The sequence below is a fragment of the Triturus cristatus genome, chromosome 9 (genome assembly GCF_964204655.1).
Source record: "Triturus cristatus chromosome 9, aTriCri1.1, whole genome shotgun sequence".
Taxonomy (NCBI): Eukaryota; Metazoa; Chordata; class Amphibia; order Caudata; family Salamandridae; genus Triturus; species Triturus cristatus.
Window position 1 is genome coordinate 952,055,883 of NC_140592.1, and position 17,582 is coordinate 952,073,464.

The following is a 17,582-nucleotide window of genomic DNA, read 5'->3' on the forward strand; positions in this document are numbered from 1 at the left end:
GACCAGAAAATCAGGTGTTCCTATGTCCGAGGCCTGCCTCCTAAGAATAATGCCCAGACCCTAAAAGGATACATAGATTTGCCCTTTTATAGACCTAACTGTCCTAAAAAAAAACAATACATGTGCATGACCAAGAAGTCTATCCAGGCTCCTATATTTTCCATCTGATTAGTCGAGATGTTAATATGGACTGAGATGAAAATACCATGCTTGTGACACTACAGAGGTGGTTAGCATGAACTGCTGCGCCTCAAAACAAGGAACACAATCTTCTTGAGTTAGCTAAAGTAAATTCTGACGACCGTTTGAGGTGTCACGGGAGCCATAAAAGGCCTAAACCGGGTTATAATCAAATGCAGAGTGCTAATACCCCCACATCGCAGATGCACGGGAGGTGACAATCTATACTGGATACCCAGTTATACCCTGTGGCCTCCCCCGGCTCCGCATCCTTTCCAAGATCGCTTATTCGGCGTCAAAGATGCCCACCACGTGACACCTCACCACATTAGTCATGCGGAGCTTCAGTAGCAGAAAGATGGGAAGAATGACGTGTGCTCCGTGAATCGTGATCATGAGTAGGTGATATATAATGATTCGAGTTATTGACCTATGTTGACACTTGCTGTTGTAGTTCTTATTATGAAAAGGTAAACCATTGATACCCAAAGTGTAACAGATGTGGATGGCAGTGCTCTGATATAGGTATATCATTGTCCTAGGAGTTAACTGAGAATGATGAACAGATTTAGGGACATCCAGACACAACGGCGTGTGTGTTCAGCAACCCTGGCACTCGGCCGCGCCGGTGCTCCACTAGTTCAACCGGTCTGTCCATGCCCCGCAGTCGACTGTGCGTGTTTGAAGGCAGTTCCCGCATGCGCACTGACAGGACTGTCTTTTACTCTTCCTGTCTGCGTAAAGTGCACCACTGCCAAAACAAACACTATCCCAGATATTCAAGAGCTGAACTTAAAATAATAATGCACCCCCTCCTTGAATATTTGGGGAGTATTCCAGTTCCCTGGCTGCAGTCAGTGCCCCTCCTGTGAGTTTCATGGGATGCATCGAAATGCAGACACTTCCAGGGGACATGGTCAGACTGGGGAACTTGGATGGTTATTACACTGGCAGTGAGATGCAAAGAAAACGTTTGCACCACTGCATTTATCTTGTAAAACGTCAACACTGATCCTAGCCTCGGAGATACCGAGCTGTGCTCTTCAGTAACAAGATGGAGAGTCTCGTACCTGTGCCTGCCTGAGGGGGAACATTTGTGAAAGGCCGTCCGGCTGATGGAAGCCCCCGGTCCGCCTTTCACGGTGCAAATGGAAACTTGGCCTGCATTTGGCAGGGGCAAAGATCCCACTCTAGATGGCTATAGTGAGTGATGCCTACCAGCGGGGAGATGTCTGTGGGTTCCATGGGTCCCGCTTGCCCATCTTTGTGGGCACCCACGGGAGTGCACCGACTGTACCAACCCAGTGTGGTGCATAGTTAGGCAGCCCCTGGCAGCTCCTTAGCCTCTGTGCCCACATCTGTAATATGGCGAAGATGCAGAGGTAAAGTGTTTCCTCATATACAAGGGCCATGCTCCAGTCAAGTGAAGGAACACATCATTGAGATTGCACCGGCTCTACATCTGCGCTGGTGCGATCTGATCTGTATTACCTAACGGGCCACGCAAGTTTCAGAGGCCACATCTGTAATTCCAAAGTGCCCCAGGAGGTGCAGTAAGCGGGCACACCTGCCCTTTGCACCCCTGGAGCACTTAGTGTAATATGACCCTTCGCACCTCATTACAAACAGGGCAAAATGTCACTGTTTGTATTGTGGCGCATCTTTAAAAAATTGCGCCAGCTGCAGACAAGCACAGTGAACCCTTTTGCCCCCAGTATAACAGTGAGTTTGTGCCGGCCCTGGTGGAAGCGCATTAGTGAAACTCAAACCATCCACTTTTCCCTGTGCAGGTGGCAACTCAGCCTACATTTGAAAGAAGCGCAGAGATCCATCTGCAAGCGGGTGCAGTGAATGACTGCATCCGTCTGCAGGGAGATGTCTTGGGAGTGAAATCCCTGAGATCCCCATTCCCACTTTCAAGGCCCTCTCAGAGACACACTGACTGTGCAATAGTCTGGTGATACACAAAGTCAGTGCACCGTCCAATAGTTCCTTTGACTCTGCGCCTGCCTTTGTAATGTGGCGCGAGTGCAGAGGCAAAGTGTTTCCTCATTTGTGTGGGAGCACTAACTCATGCAAAGGATGGAACACCCCTTTGAGATGGCACCACAGCTTCAGGTAGTGCTGGCCAATCTGTAATATAGTCGAGCCAGGCCTACATTTACTAAGGGTTTACACTTATAGTATGGCCTGCTGTGGGAAGGGTTCATTGTCCTCCGGTTCCGAGGGTGCTAGAATCATGTTAAGGAGACTTCTTGTAGCTGCAGTTGAGTGGGGTGCAGCAGATGGGTGTAAACAGATGGAGATCCGCTTGATGTATATCATCTTCCGATAGTTGGACCGGTGCCCATGTTTGAGAATAGCCAGGTCTCTACTACTCTTTAGAATTCAAGGTGATCATTGGATGGCCCTTGTTCTTTATGGGAGCAAGTTTCAAAGCCTGGCAGTCCATCTGGGAAAGAGGTATTGCCAGTGTAAGGCTTTCCGAAGGTAGAGATGCTCAGGATGGCCTAGATTGCTGAAGGCCTCATTGAATCCACATGAGCAAAGTTTGGGTGATCAGTCCACTACCAGGGGCAGAGTCGTACTCTGAACTTTTAGCAACCTATAATCAACAAGCATTGGCAAAGCCAATAGGTCTCTCCTATGACAGCTATTGGCTTTGGCAATATTTTATAGCCATGCTGTACAGCAGTGCAGATGTTTTGCAGTGTGACTAAAACTCATTTTAAAAAGCATAATGAAGCAGTCAGGGCTAATGCACTTTTATTTTTTAAGTGCATGAGCGATGGATCCATCATAGTCCCATTCTTTATTATTATTTTTAGCTGCTGTACAGCAAGGCATTGCCAAAGTCAGCAATTCCCATGCTTTACAGCAGGAACAAAAGACCATGTCAGAGCCCATAGCCTCAAAGGCGAAACCTATCGGCTTTGCCAATGCTTGTTAGATCTTGGCACAACACCCCTGTGATTCTGAAAAAATCAGTTGACTTCCTCCTGTGTGAAAAAAATATATAATTTGACAAAAAATCCTAGCACATTAAGAAAGCAATTGCACCAATGTCCATGTCTTAGTGAAAATACATTTGGAAGCAGATAACATCTGTTTTCACAATTAAAGCAGATAACATCTGTTGTCAATTCATTACGACCCCAACCACACCCCACCCCACACCCCGGAGATAAATACAGTAAGTTATTACAGTAATGGGAAAAAAAAAGCAAAGCGAAAGGCACCATCTCCTTTGTACAATCCTTGTTAGCATTAAATAGACTTAAGACCACACGCATAAATACTAATTCTTTCAAGAGTGGCCTTAATATAACAGACACCGAACAGCTAAATACAAAATCTGTACAAATATTTGTAGTGACAGTGCAAGTTACAAAAAAGCATCAGATGAAGATGGAGAAGAGTTTAAAATACCCAATCCTAGGTAAGATTTAAACACTTAGAGAAAAAAAAAAAACAAGATATTACACTATCCAACACAATTATTTTTAAAAATCCTTAATGTTTTTCTAACTAAACCACGTATTTAGTTGGTCCCAAATCTCTAAGCCTTTTTTCTTTGCCAAGATGCCGTTCTTAGCATAGATGGCCTTTTCTAGATTACAAGTCGCTACCAGTCTAGCCAACCATTGGGAAAACAGAGGGGGATTTGGGTCTAATCAGGCAGAAGCTATACATAACCTAAGAATAGTCATGGCTACGAATATAAGTGTACCCTCATTCTTTCTGTTAATCGAGTCCTGTACACCTAGCAGAATAGTAGCTGGCGTTAACTGGATATCTTGTAATAGAATCCTACTTAAAAATTGTTCTATTTTATCAATAAGTGGTTTAAATTTCAAACAGGTAGCGAACAGGTGAACTGAGTCAGCACTAAACTCCGAACATCTAGGACAGAGTGTTCCTTTACCTGTGCCCCATTTAGCAATTCTACTAGGTGTAATGTATAGGAAAAAGACAGTCTTATAGAATTGCGCCTGCAGCTTGGCTGACAACCGGTCGCTCTGAGCAAAGCTTAGAGCGAGACAAAATGTATTACAAGGGACATCCAGTTTCTGTTGCCATTTCTTGTCTATTTTGTCCAGATCATCAGACATTCGGCTATTGAGCGCCGAGTAGATGTGCCCAATACGAGGTACCCCAGAACCCTGCAACTTTTCGATTAAATCTATTTTGGCAAACCCCACCAGCCTTACATGACAGGAAATTCTTTATAGCAGTATAGTTAAAGGCCTGGTTCTTACTCAACTTGAATTGTGTTTCCAAGTCATTAAATGACCGGACTCCTTCCAAAGTAAGAAAGTCTCCAAGTTTTGAGATTCCTGCCTTATACCAATTCTGAAGATATGTTTTCCCTCATATAGCTGGTAAGTTAGGATTGTTGCATATGGGAGTGTAATAGTTTAATCTGCCTAATCCAAGGAGTCTACGTACGTTAGAAAATACCCGGTATGCACTTAGCAGGGTCTTGAATCTAACCCGCTTATAATAGCCAAATTCGAGTTGCCGCCAGAAGCATCCCTGTGCCTCCTCTCCAAGTAGAAAAGTGAAGGGAGATGGAAGTCCTGAGGAAGCCATGTCTGGATGTTCATGTAATAATTCTACACAGTATTGTAATACCGTAGCCCAATAGTAGAGTCTTAAATTGGGGAGTGCCAAACCTCCTCTGTCACGAGGAAGAGAAAGCAGCTTAAAAGCCCTCCTAGACTGAGAATAGGCCCAGATGAATTGGGAGAAGAGTTGTTCACATTTTTGAAACATTAGATTGTTAAACTCTAGAGGAATAGCCCTAAAATAATAGAGCAATTTGGGGAAAAAAAAAAAATTCAGAACGTTACAATGCCCTACTATGGTCAAATGAAGATTATTGATCCGGTTAAGTGATCTCTTTGTTTCTGCAGCTAGCGGGATCAGATTTTCTGTTACAATGGAATCTATATCGGCAACAATGGTAACCCCCAAGTATTTAGCTTTGAGTACCAACCGGCTATCTTCCCACTTTATTCTTTCATTTAGAATAATCTGCGTTTTTTCCCTATTAAGTGCATAACCGGATACTCTCCCAAACTCTTGAGCCTCATGTTCCAGAGCTTTAATAGCTGCTTCCGGGTCAGGAGTCACTATAGCTAGATCATCGGCATAAGCCATGATCTTGGTTTCTACACCGAACCGGCTCACAGCCTGAATATCCTAATTGATTTCTATTTTCTTAATAAAGAGATCAATATAGAAGGCAAAAAGTAGTGGGGAACAAGGACACCCCTGTCTCGTCCCACATGATATACTGATTGGCTCTGATAATTTCCCATTTATCGAGATTCTGGCTGTGGGATCTAGGTAAAGAGCTTGAATAGCTTGGATTGCCTTGGGACCAAAATGCATCCACCTCATGACACCCCAAAGATATTCCCAGGAGACCCGATTAAACGCTTTTTCAGCATCAAGTAATGAGATCGGGTCTCCTGACACTTGGGCTGCATCAAATAGGGTGATGGTGTGCCGAATGTGTTCTACCGTACTCTTTTTAGGAATAAACCCATGTTGCCACTTTGAGACCAGAGGTTCAATTTTAGTAGATATTCTAGATGCGAAAATTTTAGAATATACCTTTGAATCGCAATTAATTAAAGTGATAGTTCTGTATGAGCCCATCTCTACAGTAGGCTTATTCTTTTTCGGAAAGATCACTATTTTCACTGTAGACCAAGACGCTGGTGGAGAAACTCCATTAAAGATTGAAATTACCAAATCTGTAAAGAGTTCTTTTATTTCAGGGGAGAATATTTTATAAAACTCAACTGGGATACCATCAACGCCAGTCGCATTACCATCCGGCAAACTTGCCAACGCCAAAGCGATTTCTACCCACGTTGGGGGATGTTCCAATTGAGTGTAATCTTCCTCTCTAAGTTGGGATAATGATATATCATTGAGATATTTAGAAATCTCCCTATCTCTAATGTCTGAGAGTCAGGTATTCTTTTCGGTATAGAGATTGTTATAAAATTCTCGAAATGCCCCCTGTATCTTGACCTGGTCATCAGTTATCATTCCATTTACAGTTTGGATCAAGAGAATTGCATTAGTAGAAGCCTGTTGTCTGGTCCTAATTGCTAGCTGTGGCCAATGAGTTCGCTGCACTCGTATATTTTCTCGTGGACCGATGCCCATTTTGCAGCTGTTCTTTCTGAGAAAATAGACCCAATAGCGGCTTTAACAGCTACTACTTCCATCTGTTCCGCTTCAGTTTCCGCCCCCAGCTGAAACACTTGCATTAGTTTCTCTTCTGCTTTTTTCATTTTGTCTTGTAAGTCTAATACCAGTTTTATTTCCTTCCTATTTTTCCTAATGGAAAACCCCAATGTCTCTCCTCGAATACCTGCTTTTAGGCTATCCCACACAGTTGCAATTGAGGCAGACCCAATATTAAACTTGAGGAACTCTTGAATCCAGCCCGCATGTATGATCTATATCCTTCATCATACAGCAATGTTTTTTCGAAGCTCCAGTTAGAGACTTCACCTCTCAACCCCAGCCTTTCAATATTTAATATTAGAGGATTATGATCTGACATGAATCGCGGAACGGTGTCGATGGAACAATCACGCATCGGTGAAGAAGAGCTTAGAAAGTAATCCAGCCTTGCAAAAGATAGATATGGGGATGAAAAATAGGTAAAATCCTCTTTATTAAATTTTAAATTGGCCCATACATCATCCAAACCATGAATTTGCATTAAATTTAGCATGGCTTTGTACACTCTAGGTTTCCGTCCTCTATACTTCCACTGATCTTTGGCCGTCCAATTACTGAGTAGATTGATGTTGAAGTCGCCACAGACAATGATTGGAAGAGGTCAGTGAGCCAGTTCCCCTGTAAGCCAGTCTATTACCCCAGGGTCATCTGAGTTACTCCCATAAATGGAGCATATAGTAAAGGCCGATTTAAGAGGTAAACGACATTCAGCTATAACCCATCTCCCTAGGGGGGTCAGAATTCATTTGGAAAATTTTCAATGAGAGCTTCTTTTCAGCCATAATCCCTACTCCTTCTACACGTGCCCCTTGGGACGTTCCCCCAATGACTTTATACCCCAGTGAGTACAGAAGATGTTGCTGCAATCCCTCAATATGTGTTTCTTGGAGGCAGACTATGACGGCCTCCAACAAACGTAGTCCCTGTGCAACTTTTTGTCTTTTCATAGCGTCATTTAGACCACAGATATTAACAGAAACTATTCTAAGATTACTCATCATGTTCTAACCAGATTGTGCATCAGTAGATATCTTTTATAAGTGTTGAGATAAAAATCAAAACACCCCATTGACCCGACATTAGGAAACAACCCATGCTGATCCTACACCTCATTGTTCCGTGTGAAAAAACTAGATCTAAATATGAACAAGTACGAACACCCAATAACATTTTTTTTCCTTTTTTCCTCCCTTTTTCTCTCGATGTACATTTTTCTGTTTTTTAAATTCCTTTTGTTTCCCCTTTCTTTTTCCTCCTTTCCCTTTGTAAGCGCATCCCTTATTTATCCTCCCCCTTACATCCTGCTTCCAAGGACCATTTGAGCATGAACCACAATTTATGAGAAAAAAGTAAATAAATATAATCATTCCTCCCATTACTGTGTCGTTATCTCCCACCCCACCCACCCTCCCTCCCCCCACCCCACCCTCCCTCCCCCCACCCCCAAAATAAGCAGTCAGGGAAACTCTGAGTGATGGTCATCACGTGTGATCCCCTGCCACCCAACCATCCCGGACTTGTTCTAATAAGTTAGAAAAGAAGTAAGGGAAATCACAGCCTATAAATAATTTAATTCCTACCTAAGGTACCCTTCCCACCACCAAAAAAGCCTGCCAATACCCTTTTATCACTGCTCACTTGTGGCGCTCAGTTGCTACCACATTATAGGCTGTAGTTAATAGATTGATAGTGATTTTAAGAAAATATCCTTGATCAGCAAAATAAGGAAAGTGATGCAGCTTAACTCGGCCCTTTCCCTTTCCCTTTGATTTCTTTCAGGAATTCCCCAGCTTTAATCTCTGACAAAAAAATCTGGGAGGAGCCATTTATGATCACTTTCAACCTTGCCGGGTTCATTAAGAACACCTGGGCACCTTGCTGTTGGAAAGGGGCAATACGTTGGTGAAGACGCCACCTCCGCTCCACTGTAACATGACAAAAATCATGTTTTGCAAAAAACAATACTCCATTTGACCCCTTCATGGAGTATTGGTGGGCCTGATCATACACTAGCTGACTAAGGAGTAAGTTTCCAAAGAAAACCAAAAAAGCTCTGGATTTTTCATCACTAAAGCTGTTGCCGTTCCGCTGTAGCTTACGGTTGAAAGGGAAACGGTGTGCCCTTTGGACCTCTTGATCCCAGTTCCAGTTAGCACAATCCGGAAAAGAGTCTCGCAAAAGTTTGACAATATATCATCTTGGATCATCCCCCTCGAGCCCTTCAGGGATCCCCAGAAGGCGTAGATTGTTACGACGTTGTCGGTTTTCCTGTTCCTCTTACTTTACCATTACGTCAGTCAGGCAGGCGGCTTCAGAAGTATTCTGTTCTTTTAGGGAGGTTATTTCAGTTTGTAAATTTTCTGTGCGGCCTTCCACCATGGCCATACGATCACCAATATTAGTACATATCTTATTTATCTTCTGCATTCCACCCTGTAGTTTTTTGGCGGCCCCTCTACCAAGGCGGCTATCCAAGCGAACCTCATCGTGGAATTGTTCTATGGAGGACATTATGGAGGTTAATGAGGGTTCTGCTGCTTGTATCGGTGCTGATTTTGTAATCTCACAATGTATGCTCTTGGTTGTTTTGTCATCTGGAGGATAAAGCAACTGGGAGTCCGAATAGTCCCAACTAAGATGACTGCGTCTTTTAGCATTGTTACAAGCTTTTTTCTGCCGCTGAACAGTTCCGGTACTAAAGGAGGGGTCAGACTCGTTGAATTTGCAGGAGCTGTCACTGTCTGAGCTAAATGCACCGTCTTCTGTTAAAGAGCCATTAGATACTAAGTAGAAGTGCTCTCCAGTAATTTCTGGAGTCTGAGGGGCCGAAGTCAAGACCTGGGCACCGCAATTGTCTCCCAAGCTTACCTCCACAGGACCCACCTCAAACTCGGGAGTAGAGTCAGAAGACCCAGAGGCCAGAGGGATCGCCAGCCCAGGCTTAGCGGTAGAATTACTAGTTCCCAAAGGAGAGACCAAGACAGAATATATGTCTTCGTTAAGTTTTTTAGAGCCACCCTGGTGACTGGGTAAAACCACATCTGTTTTGACCCCGTCAATTTGGGTTGGGATACCAACAGTCACCTGAGGATCGCCTGATTTTACTGAACACCCCTTCAATGATGATGCTGTTAAAGAGGCAGGCAGGAGAGTAGGCATAGTAGGCATCTTAATAGCAGGGAAATGTTTAGCTATAGAGGGCAGGAGACCGAGATCTGCACCCCGCCCTCCTTCATATTTCCTCCGCCCCCTGTTCTCCCCACCGTCTTCTTCAATCCACCAGTTTCCCGTTTACCTTTCCGGAAGGTTTCTGCTCTCTCGGCGTCTCTGTAAGCTGTGCTTCCCCGAGCCGCCTTCGTTTTTACACTCCTCACTCCTCGGGTCAGCATCTGTCTTCTGCTGCGCTGAGACACTGCTCTCAGCACAGCCAAGATCACACTGCTCGAAAAATAGGCACCTGGATCAGACGAGGCCTCCGCTGCAGAGTAAGCCGCATTCCAGATAGAAAGCCAAATCGCCGCTCTGCTGCCACATGTCTTTCCACACGGCATCCGAAACCACACTCTGGAAGAGCAGGACACCAGCATCACGAAGATCCGGTGCAGACAGTGGATTACCGATGTCCGGCAGGGCGTGGCTGGATGGAAAGAGCTCACACTAGCGCCATCTTGCTCCCAAACCACTCCACATAAACATCCATTTCAAAGGCGAAAAGGCTTCTTTGAAGTGCGTGTGATCCAGTAAAACATAGCTATAAATGGCAAGAGGTTTAACAAGAACGACGGGGAAGAAGAAAATTAAATCTCAGCGCTGTCAGTTGAAGGCCAGCAATCAGTTCTTGGTACATGCTCCAGTCGAAAGAAGAGGAAGTGAAGCCAGCATGTGCTAGCCAATTATAAGGCAGGAAATAAGCGTGACAATTAAGCCAACCAGTGGCATAATGAAACTAGAGCATCCCCCTGCAAAGTGCACGCAAGGTAGCCTCCCAAGCTCTGGACACAGTTTGGAGCATTCAGGACAGGGACCTGCCAGTACCGGAGGGGGCCCCTGTAGCTTGGGCCCCCCCTCCCCCCACACCGTGGGGGCTGCGGGAGTTTTTGTTACGCCACTGAAGCCAACAAATGTTAACCAATGGGTGGGCTCTTAGACCTTTGTTGTATACAATATCTCTCGCAAGTGAGATGCATGCAATGCATGCGCCGTCGCGGAAGATACCTAAAAATGATCAAACCAGCCCTGCCTAGCATCGTGCTCTTTCTTTTCTTCCTCTCTTCTCACTACCTCGCCTTCCATCTTCTCTCTCCCTTCTCTCTCTATCGCCTCTATCATGTCCTCTCTCTTTTCATCATCTTGCTCCCTCCCTTGTCCATAGATAGCTTGGTGGACAATGCAGAGAGCCTTTCATGAGATTATACCGCTAGTTACTGGCAGCATTGCATTGCTCGCAAGGTTCTTATCCCAGTGAGTTAATTTAAGAGATTGCATTTGCTCATATGCATCCATTCACGTACCTGATCGTGTGTGTTGAAAAAAGTTAAAAAACAGAAAGTTATAGATTGAAATGTTTTCTTCATATTGCAAATTTGTTCCTTCAAAAAGTGTATCTTTTCTAAACAACCATATTCAAACGCTATTTATGTATTCTAATGAGTTCAATCGGAACACATATAATTGTGATCTCTTCCAAATTCCAAGGTTTAACTTCAATTAGAAATTTCAGCCTGAGTTGTGCTTGAGATGGTATTCATAGAAACAAAACAACTTTCTAATGCATTGCAGTTTACAGCTAGCATGTGGAACGACCATTCCATCTCCTTTTCGCTTTTTTTACCTTTTAGGTTGGACGCGATTGCACAGTCCATATATGGGACACTGAGACCATCAAACCACTGTCGGTCTTAAAGGGCTACCACCATTTTGGAGTGTGTGCAGTAGACTTCTCAGGTAGGTGCTCTTTCTAGACCTTCCTCCTCAGTACAGGTGACTTTGCTTTGAGGTCAACGGTGATTTTTCTAGGGGCCGGAAACTGTGCTGTAAACTTGTACTAGTATTGAGCCGAATAGAATCTGCTGGCGAACATCATCCAAGCACTGTCACAACAGACAGTTGATAACGTGACCTTTAATTACAAGGGTCAACGTGACCTTTAATTACAAGGGTCGAAATGACACCACGAGTACAATTATTTTATTTCCTTATACCCCCCGAACAAAAGTAATATTCGTTTGTGATGTTACATGCAGACAAGCACACGTGCACTGGTGCTTGCACACACGGGCCTCCGTATTGACACATCTTCCTGACCTGCCTAACGCAGATTTTTCTGTCTGAATCTAGGGAATGCCAGAAGACGTTTGTGTGCACAGCGGCGTAATGTAGGCACCTTAGGCGCTGAAGGACCACCAGCACTTCCAGGGTCCCCCATTCAGCATTGACCAATGACTATCTGCAGGGCACAAGTCCTAAAAACGAAGTGGGGGGTATTAACAAGTTGGGCAGTATGCTCGTGACATCATGGAGCATGATATCACAGCGTGTGACGTCACGGCTCAACATCACAAAAAGCGGCGTAACAACCCATGACCTTATAGGACGTAACATTACAAGAAGTGACGTCAGGTCATAATACCTCACACATATGTTTAGCAGGTTTATCATGAGTATATTTGAGCACAATACAAGATTTAACATATTTGATTTTGCGTCGGGCTGGGCCAAAAAAGTGATACAAACTTGACGCAAAATCTGGGCCTCAACGTATTAATTTATTTTAGAGAAACTCTTCTGCAAAGAAATTGACAACAGGAAGAAATGCGGCAGTAAATCCTTTCTGCTTAGTTGGTTGTAAAATCTGCATTTTAAAATATCCTTCGGGGTTAAGGCACCTGCTGAACAGATCTTTGAGTGCCCATTAAATCTCAGGGATCATTAATAATGGTCATATAACTCTGGAGGTTAACGCTTTTGCTGGAGAGATCTGTGTTTTATCTAGTACCAGTTTTGACTCAAAGTAGTATTGAGGGTTAATATGTCTCCTGCAAATCACATCATCTAACAGGAAGATTAGATTTTTATGTAGCTAGGTGAGTTACTAATTTTAACACAGACATCCTTTTGTTACTTGTAGTTATAAATTGTAATCCTTCTAATATCGCATAATTTGCAATGAAGGACATTTGACTCCTACACCTTGTAGCCCTCACTCTCTTATATTCCACATCTTGTACATTAATTTACACCCTTATATATGATTTATTGTCAATGTATAATGTGTACGTGTGATGTAAGCGCCCTGACTCCCTGCATTGTGATGAGTAGCACTATAAAAGAAATGAAACAAAATAGTGGTATTTAAATTATTTGTGTAAATAGTGGGACAGACCAACACATCTGACATTTTTACAGTGCGTGCATATCTCTTATATACAGGGACTGAACAAAGTCAGCACCATGCTTCTCCTACATACTTGTGGAGTAATAAGCTGTGTGCCTTTGTTTTTCTCCACCATTGCATTTGCATCTAGGTGTGAGATTGCTTCCAGCCAGGATACTCTAACAAAAGGTCTGATGGTCCCTTAACTTCAGCCTTTATTTTGTGCCCATCTTGAATTTAAATAACCAAACCCCCTCACTGACTGCATGTTGCTGCTCGGAAGGAAAGCAGACAACATGCAGGTGCTGCTGAATTTGTCCCGGTGTAGGGATATTACACCTGGAAAGTGCAGCCTCTTCTTGCCACAGATCCCACAAGGTCTGAAAATACCTATTATTGCTTGAATCTGACATTTTAGCTTGTCAGTTCAGAATAACCAATAAAGAAATTCAAAGAAATACCTTCATATAACTAGGTTCTGACAGAAAATCATGGATAATTAAGCAGGGCTCAGGGAGACTCCCTTCACACGACGTGCAGTAGACGATATGAAGGAGTGAAGCCTCTCTGGGGAGTGTTGTCACCTTATTGGCTGAAGTTTGGTTCTTTTGTAATGATGTAGGTAAGTTAATAAAGTGAATGTCTTTTTTAGCCGTTATGTACTATGTATGACCTACCTTGCTTTTGAATGTACTGCGGGACTCCCACTTTGACGGCGGGACATAATTCAAGCATGTGAATCTATGAAAGATGCCACAAATGGAGAAACCACAATTACAGGTAAGTAACTTATTTTCATATATTTAAGTGCTATCACTGACCAGATCATCAAGACCAATCTCCCATAGTGTGTGGTGCAGGAATCTTACTTACATGTTTGTAAAGCGTAAACTATCGCCTCTAGGCAATGTCTATAACACAGGAGAAATGAAACTGCAATGAGTTAGCAGGAAGGTTAGGTCTTTAAGGCTTCCTAGAAAAGGAAAACTCCGCTAGCTGCCATAGATAAAATGGGAGCTTCGTCCAAAGTAATGAGCCCAGCAATCTGATAGACCTGTCTCCACAGCGTGCTTTTGTGAAACACAGCTTAATAACTAAGTAGACAGAGCCTGACCAAAGGGGTCTGAGAAAATGTAGGAAATGATTCTCAGCTGGAAATCACAGACTAGTCTGATGGAAGGCCCTACATACAAAGCAAAGTCTTGAACTGAATCCTTTGTGGAATAGGGAGCCAGTGTAATGACCTCCCAGGTGCAGAGATATACATATGTGCATAGACCATGCACCAGACTTACCAGCATGTTCTGATTTCTCGGAAGCTTTCTCAACTGGCTATGTGGCAGGCCTAGATAGATACAGTAACAATAATGCAAGCCGTATAAAATCATGGCACTTATTACAAAGGGGTGTTTGTCATGTAGAAAGAAAGGACGTACCTTTCTGAGCGCCGCGAGAGTTGAAATACAGGTTGGCCACACCTGCTGAATTTGAAGGTCAAACGATTTCCTGTTCTAACCAGTCTCCTACGTTTTTTACGAAGACAACAGGAATAGCAGCACTTCTTCTTCCAGACTGATTGATCTCCTCCAACCAGCAAGATCCCAGTCTTATCCCATTGACTTGTAAGACGTTCTCCACAGTGGTTCTTTCGTATGTTCATATTCTTGAATCATTCCCGGTCATCAAGCTGGGAGTCCCTCATAACTTTAAAACAGAAGTAAATAGTGGGGGGCGCTAGGTGGCGCGCGACCAAGATGGCCGCACACCAGTGAGGCTCCTGCCCTACTGAGCGAGAAACTATCCTTACACCCCATCCTTGGCTACATCTAAGCTCTGGTTTCTGCACCACGACAAGCCGCAATCACCACTGCTCACGGCGGTACCGATTCAGGACGAGGAAGACCGACCATGACGATCTTGCGGACTGGTGGGGATCTCTGCGGATGGCTGTCCCTCCGACCTCGTGGGGATGGACGGCTGTGATAACCAGGCAAGCCCGGAGTCGCGTGGGCCCTGCGGGCGGAGATACCTCGCTGGCCTGTCATACTACGATCCCGCTGCAACCACACTGTGCTCCTCTGAGACGGGTGCCTCAGCCGGACTCCTCGCCCAAAGACATTATGCAATCTAATACCTGGCCCGGGAGAATTTCACTGAGCAGCCGCTGAGCGCCGACTGGACGTTGCCGATGTACGTGAGTACACAGCTGGCGGCGCGTTAAGGAAGTCCCTGAATTGATCACGGTGAAGAGGTGTGGGGGGGTCCCCTCTGTTTGTGACGCAATACATCAGCTGGCTTCACGGAATCTATCGGGGGTCGGGCGCGCCGCTCCCTGCTCGAGTGTAGCTGCCATAGCCCGGGGTGATCTGCCGCCATTTTAAATGCCGGACGCCGCGAGAACCAGCATACAATACCGCACAGGTGAATGCCGGTGGGTGGCCTTGCCGGGCATAGCTGTGTGCAGTGGGGACCCGGCGGGGCTCCCCCTTCTGTGATTACATACAACGTCCCCACCAGAGTGATTGCCTCGCAAATACCTATGAAGAGAACGCTGCGTGACAGACATTTTGGGTGAGCTGAGGGCCCCTCTGACGCTGCTGACGGCTGGCTATGGCATTCCTGACAACTGCGGATTGAGGCTGCGGATCCTGACCGTCTCCAGTGTGTCGGATGGTGACTCCATGCACAGCCACCGATTCACACCGTGACATACCGCCCTATAGCACCACCGGCACACGTGAAGAGCGGGCACACAGCAAATGTTGGGCCGAGGCCTGGAACAACAAAGGAACCGGACAGCTCAGCAGTACAGTTGCGGGGACTGGAGGGACCGGTGCGCCTCACGCACTGAGCGCCTGTGCCGCTCTGCGGGCTTGTGCCCTGGGCTCTCTAGCGAAGGACCGGGTGGGTCAGCCTCTAGATACATCTCGACGTCTAGGGAGTAACGGCAGATTGTACATATCGTCATTGCATCTGGGGGCGCCCCTTTCGGTCTCAGCATGGGACGCACTGACACCAAACAGACGAAATTGCCCTTTGAAACGCGCAAAACACCCAGGTCCAACTCGGCGGACCACGCAGTCTCAGATAGCATGGATACTCAGGAGGAAGATTGGAAGGCGCTCCTGCTAGGCATGAAACAACGCCTCACAACCATCACAGAGAAAATAGATACCATGAATGCACGTATGGACTCAGTTGTTAATAAACTTGATCACCACGAACAACGAATCAAAGAAGCGGAAAGTAGAGTGTCCGACCTGGAGGATGGCGCTACGGCAACCAAAGAACATGTTTCACAGATGGATAAACTGCTCAAAATAATTGCAGATAAGAACGAGGATTCAGAAGCCCGATCCCGAAGAAACAATGTGCGCATCCTGGGCTTGGCGGAATCGACCAATACGGGCCGCATGGAAGACTTCATTGAAAAATTGGTCGTGGAACTGTTCGGTCGCGACTTCTTCTCTGCCCACCTCACGGTGGAGAGAGTGCACAGATCCCTGGCTGCCCGCCCACCCCCTGGAGCACCACCTCGCCCAGTGATATCACGCCTTTTAAACTACCGGGATAGGGACATGGTGTTGCGCCTTGCCCGAGAAAATAAACAGGTACACTATGAAAACACCACACTGTCATTTTTCCCGGACTTCACGTAAACCGTGCAAGATGCAAGACGCAAATTCGCTGCCGTGAAGAAAAAACTGCAGGCGCAATCGATTCCCTACGCTATGATGTACCCGGCGAAACTAAAAATCACACACCAGGGGAGGCAACACTTCTTTCAAAACCCACAACAAGCGGAGGACTTCCTTAAGCGTAATCGTCGCGGCGCATCTTCTGGAACGGGCACGCGAGAACGATCCAGATCCCAGTCTCCCCTATCAAACCCAGACTAAGGCGAGCAACTGTTACCGAACAAGTGTGATCAGCATTGGTGACCTGAATCCGAGGAGCTGCTCTACATTGCTGATGTATTAATTTTTCTATAGCATTATTATCTGTCTCGCCCGGACTCTCACCTCCCTCCTGCCACGGCTGCCCGCGGATGCAGCGGTGTAGCGGGTAGGTGCAACAGCGGAGGAGAGTGGGTATGGTGTGAGCCCATAGTGACTTTCCCACGAGGGCGTTCCCACAAATCTCCTACAAGAAGGGACAGTACTGGTTGGACTGATGGTTCTTAATAGCGGGAAGGTACATATGCCCGGCGAGTTGGGGATGCCGGAGTGGGTGGGGAGAGGGTGTTTTATGTTCAATGCAATGTTATCTACCCAGTTGGTCAGCAGGGGCAAAATAGTACTCCGTCGTAATCACGATAGACGAAGGCATGACTGATGTCACATAGGACATTAACAATCTAAATGTATTATCATGCACTATACGGGGTCTGAATAACTCTAGGAAAAAGAGGCAGGTACTTGGCTACTTAGACCGACATCACATCACAGTCGCAGTGTTACAAGAAACACATTTGCATGCGGAACTTATCCCTCAATTCGCTGCGAAATGGGCATCCTATCGGTATTTTGCATCATACTCCGGTTACTCTCGGGGAGTGGCCATTCTCATCAAACGAGGAGTAAGGTTCGGACCCAATGGGTCAAAAGTGGATAATAACGGGAGGTACTGTCTGGTATGGGGGAAGCTCAACTCATATGACGTGACATTTGCGAATTATTATGGCCCTAACACTGACGATCCACAAACTTTGCTCTTACTATGGATTAAAATTCAAACGATAGGCACCACCTATGTTATC

At 45.4% G+C, this 17,582-nt stretch overlaps 1 protein-coding gene across 1 annotated transcript in view; it reads left to right on the forward strand.

Moving 5' to 3' along the window:
- Positions 1–17,582, forward strand: part of EML5 (EMAP like 5) — a 1,456,757-nt gene that overhangs the window by 845,781 nt on the left and 593,394 nt on the right. The window contains exon 15 of the mRNA XM_085626574.1: positions 11,289–11,394. Coding sequence (XP_085482700.1) covers positions 11,289–11,394 — 106 coding nt within the window. The remainder of the gene's footprint in view (positions 1–11,288; positions 11,395–17,582) is intronic.